The sequence below is a fragment of the Lactuca sativa genome, chromosome 9 (genome assembly GCF_002870075.4).
Source record: "Lactuca sativa cultivar Salinas chromosome 9, Lsat_Salinas_v11, whole genome shotgun sequence".
In the NCBI taxonomy this organism is placed as follows: domain Eukaryota; kingdom Viridiplantae; phylum Streptophyta; class Magnoliopsida; order Asterales; family Asteraceae; genus Lactuca; species Lactuca sativa.
Genome location: NC_056631.2, coordinates 137,685,107 through 137,690,479, shown reverse-complemented (window position 1 = coordinate 137,690,479; position 5,373 = coordinate 137,685,107). Strand labels below are relative to the sequence as shown.

Here is a 5,373-nt window from a genome sequence, read left to right as displayed (position 1 = left end):
TTTGGCATTCTAATACTTGTATTATATATATATATATATATATATATATATATATATATATATATATATATATATATATATATATATATAGAGAGAGAGAGAGAGCGAGAGAAAGAGCTAGGTTCAAATGTTTTTACTATCTATTATGTGCATGCAGGATTGAATATTTAATTAATACTCATTATATCTTCAATATGTAATATGTATTAATTAATTTATTAAAATACCTAAAATGATTGGTCCACAATCAATCTTACATGCACACAATAGATAGTTAAAACACAATAACCTAACCCGAGTATATATATATATATATATATATATATATATATATATATATATATATATATATATATATATATATATATATAATGGATTTATTTGTTTATTAAACCCCTTTGGCCCCACATGGTTTATTATAATTTATACATAATTGAAAAAATTATTCAAATATATTATTAACTCTAAATTATCTGAAAATCAGTTATATTTGATTATTAGGCCCAATAAATCAGTTCAACCAGAAGCACAAAAAATTGTTGAAAACCTTAATATTGATTCTAACAAAATTAGGATACTAATTTTTAGGAAACTGAAACTCTATAAAAAAAACCAAATAACAAATCAAACATTCAACTTATTATCTTATCAAGATCAATTATTGAGAAATACAAAAACTATATTAAAAATCATCACTTTGCTTTTGTTGGATAACATACCCACCACCAGAGTGTTCATCTCAATCAACTTTCGCACCGAAAAACATATCTATTGAATTCTGAGTCTTCGAATGACTACCTCCCTTGCTGACTTGTGTTTCTCTGACCAGCCAACACATTGCTAACTTCCTTGTTTCTAAAAATTGATCGTTGTAGTAGCCGCCACGGCCGGAGTGCTAGCCACTACATATATCCATTCCTTTCCAACTTATGTGTCTCCGACCAGTGACGGATCAACCTCCAAGCAACATCAGCTACTCTCTAATCTGCTCATATTGGCCAGATCTGTATGTTTTTTGGTTCTCTCTCCTTCTGTCTTTGTCTTTCTCTCTCTATAATATGATTTGTTTAAATTTAAAGAAAGATAGACACAAATATAGCTGTCAAAAATAAAATGCTACACCTTAACTTGTATAATATTACGTAAGTATTATTTATTGTTTGTTGATCCCATAAAAGCTTTTAAAATAATTAAGCAGAGTTGATTAGTTTCTTAAAACCCGAATTACAATATAGGTCGGGTATCGGGTATTATTTTCTTAAGAAAATACGCATTCTACCCGACCCGTTGTACCCGAAACCCGAAAATTTTACCCGTTCGACACCCCTAAGCATAGGGGGGTGTCCGCCTCATTAGGGGGGTACCCGCCTCATTTGACGAGAACCGGTACCGGTGGTTTTAGAAAGTTAGAACCGAAATCGGAACCCATCTAAGACAGTTCTTAAATTTTTGGAAACAAGGCACTTCTTAAATTTTTGTAACCAATGTAGTTTTTAAATTTTTGGAACCAAGACAGTTTTTAAATTTTCTAGGTAGTTCTTAAATTTTGTTAACTTTTAGTACAGTCCACGTCGAATTAATTCGGATCAAAGACAAGATTTTCTCTGCTTATGTGTTACTTTTTCTTTTTCTGAAACAACAAACTATCCTAATGTTATTCTAATCCTAAACATTACCTATGTCTCCTAGTACTTCTCATATGAGAGAGTCGGTAATGGTCATTACCGCTAGGCCAGATATATGTGTTAGTTAGAAATCTAAGTCTAATGTTATTCTAATCCTAAACATTACCTATGTCTCCTAGTACTTCTCATATGAGAGAGTCGGTAATGGTCATTACCGCTAGGCCAGATATATGTGTTAGTTAGAAATCTAAGTCGTCTTACTAAAAGATAGACGAACAATAGACGACGAGGGATAACTGACGATCCATCTAAACCATATTTGGGCTCTGTTACTTGATGTCTATGTAAATAAATCATGCATGATTCACGAATCATGATGAACTTGAAACATAACAAAGTAGACCTACAAACATAATGCATAACAAAGCATATTTCATGAACTTGAAACATCATTAATTAGTTACATAACGTTAACTAAACATGTAATCATATTAAGCAGCAGTTACATTATGATTAACCATATATACCTTACTAACTTACTAACTAAGGTTTATATATTATTACACAAACATTGTACACCAACAAGAGCAACAGATAAAAGCAAAAATGACACAAACAACTGCAATTAGTATAATCGATCACCGGGACATTTTGTTGTGAAGGGTTACCAGGTCCAAAGTAGACCCAAATGATCTGTTGAGAACATCCGCAGTCAACCCATTTCCATCATCAGCAGTCGGCATTCTCACTTCAAGTGGCGGAACCACCGGATTCTGTTCTCCCGGCATTAAAACCCCAACCATGACTCTCAGCAAATTCGAAGCATCAATGTCCATACACACATTAATTTCAGGTTTCCCTCTGGGAGCCAAAGGTATCCCTACAACCTTAAAATACCCCAACAGGTAGTTCTTTTCCACCACCTCCTCATCACCCTCATACACCACAATCAAGGCCTCAGTCTGGTGGTCATGGGCGGTAGTAAAAACCACCTCCCTCCTGGCGGGCATAGTGGTGTTCCGAGCTATAATAGGTACAAAACTGTCCCTATTGGCTCGGATCCCAATGCTGTGTGCGTTCACTTGAATGGTTAGAAGATCTAAACTCCCGAGAGGATCATTGACACCAGCCGCCAGTGCTCCTTCCAGTGCCGCCCCACGAACCGCAGCTTCCAACGGGTTGATACCCGGGTAGATTTTGTTTTTTTTACAGATACCCATCACCATGTTCTTCACTTTTGGGATATTGGTACACCCGCCAACAAGAATCACATCATCGATATGTTCTACGTTCACCTTTGAGTCCTGCAAACAACGTGTAACCAAAGAAGCACATTTTTCAAAAACCTCTTTGTTGGCTTCTTCAAACTCCTCCAAATCAATGATTTTGCATATTTTTATTCCGTTTCCAAGGTCAATATCTATTTGGACTTTGGATTGAGATGACAGCTTGTGGATTGCATCCTGTGCTGCGACTCGAAGAACGCCCATTGATTTTATTTTATTCGGAAACAGATTCTCCATATTGGGTAAAAGATAGTGCATCGTATTTTGAAGCAAGTCCTCCCCTCCTACGGTGCTACCCGCCAAGCCCTTCATTTGCGACACTCCGCCAGCTGTCACAATTATAGCCACATCCGAATACCCCGCACCCATGTTGAATATCAGAGCAACCTTTTCACTACCACTATCATGTACAGACAGCTGCTGCTGTTGGGCATATAACAAAGCAACTGCAGCTGGTTCAGGCATCAATCGAACAACATGGAGACCAGCCATGGCACAGGCCCGACTGATTCTTGTTAACTGAAACCGACTAAATGCAGCGGGAACAGTTAACACAACGTTTCTCACCGGTCTTTTCACCCCAACTTCTGCTAAAGCTTTTAGTTCTACAAGATATATGGCAAGGACTTCTTCTGGGGTGGTTGATCTCCACATGTTGTTTACCAATGCTGCAATGAATGGTTTTACACCGATTCCCAAAGTTTGGATGAGAAAAGGTAAAGTCTTGCTAGCTTGAGAGACAATGGGGTCGGTGTCGATTCGACCAATTAAGCGTTTCATGTTGAAAACAGAAGACCCTGATAACATTTCATATTCATGAGATAGTTGATCACTGACTCCACCTACGGGGGATTCGTCTCTGAAGGTCACATATGATTTCATCAGTTTTTGGTTTCTTGTATTCCTGATAAGTTCTACCTGAGAACCGTTCCAAACTGCAAGACTACATTGAGAGGTACCGATATCGATTCCAATTGCAATTTCCGGAAAAGGGGCTGATGATCTTTCGTCCCCAGTCGTATCGCTATCAGATGCCACAGTGTATACTTGTTCTTGACTCATTCTGCCAATTGATTTGAATCTTGGTTAGTGGAATAAGTTCACGGGTTAGGATCAAGCGCATGGGAAATGTTTCATTAAATTACTATCACAAACAAGTATCTCTACTTTAATTATAATATTAATATTTTTTTGAAGAATAGCAGACGCATAAAGATTTATCATCATCATAGTCATAGTCAAGGGTTTCAGAAAAATAAATCAGGCTTTTCAACAAACACCTGGCAGCTATAGTAGTAAGTATGTATAAATGGAAGAGTAAATGGATACAACAAGTAAAGTGACAAAAAATCATTGAAGATTATATTAAAAAAAACCTTGTGTAAACAGAATAAAGATTATATAGACAAAAACAACCCAACTCCAGAAATTTCAAATTTTGTCTTACATTCAATTAAAGCTGTACATGCAAAAGAACAATAACAAGAAGAAAACTGTTGGAGGGAGGGAGCGACTTACTGCCCTGTGCGAGAGATAAATGATACTAATCTGAAGTAGAATTATGGAAGGAAAATGCGAAAAAAGGTATAGGATGTGGTATTAAAAAGGACTAGGTTTTTGTGCGGAAGATTTGAGAAGTTGATAGAAGGTTGGTTTCTACTTTCTAGAACTTCGTAGAGAGGTGGTAAGTCAGGCGCGGGGCACCTAGAGATTTTCGAAAAGAACCGACAAGCAAATTAGTCGTTCGCTTTTACCTTGTAATGTTTATCCGGTGTCTTGTTTAGTCTTTTGGTTAATAAAAAAATAAAAAATAAACAAAAAAAGAAAAAGTCAAAACTTCAAAATGGTCGTTTTCTGAAAATCTGAAGTTTAGTCCTTAGTTTACAAAGTCTTACGGATCATCATTGTGGTTTCAAAACTTTTAACATACGGTCAATTTCGTTAGCTTTTGGTCGTTAAATAAAAGACATTTATATCATTTCACTATCAGAGGGACAATTTATAACGTTTTACTTATTTAAAAATATATATATGATTATTTAATATTAAAGGTCTCTCTCTCTCTCTCTCTCTCTCTCTCTCTCTCTCTCTCTCTCTCTCTCTCTCTCTCTCTCTCTCTAAAAAAACCACCTACCCATCTTTGCTACAGAATCCGATTTTCAATCCCTCCAATCATTCAAACAAGAATTCATTGACCCAAATGAGTTCTTGAAAAACTCGAACGATAATGGATATGGAGCTTGTTCTTGAAGTTTGAAAGAAATCAAATGTACTCAAGGTCAAGTTATCGTGATTCAACTTCCATGGCGAGGATTAGGTGGTCGAATCACACCGAAAATTGGTCAGTTTCAAGTTCTCAGAAAGCTTAGCATCCATGATAACGCCATTGAATGTTCGATTCCGAAGGAATTAGGGTTCCTTCCGATTCTCAGAGGACCTCGATTGTTTAACAACAAGTTCAC

At 36.3% G+C, this 5,373-nt stretch overlaps 1 protein-coding gene across 1 annotated transcript; it reads right to left on the bottom strand.

Moving 5' to 3' along the window:
- Positions 1–2,056: 2,056 nt before the first annotated feature.
- LOC111895998 (heat shock 70 kDa protein 8) lies at positions 2,057–4,729 on the bottom strand. Its single transcript, XM_023892031.3, has 2 exons — positions 4,430–4,729; positions 2,057–3,974 (listed from the first exon to the last, which is right to left on the bottom strand). The coding sequence occupies exon 2, from the start codon at positions 3,971–3,973 to the stop codon at positions 2,264–2,266; it is 1,710 nt and encodes a 569-aa protein (XP_023747799.1). The 5' UTR covers position 3,974; positions 4,430–4,729; the 3' UTR covers positions 2,057–2,263.
- Positions 4,730–5,373: the final 644 nt, after the last annotated feature.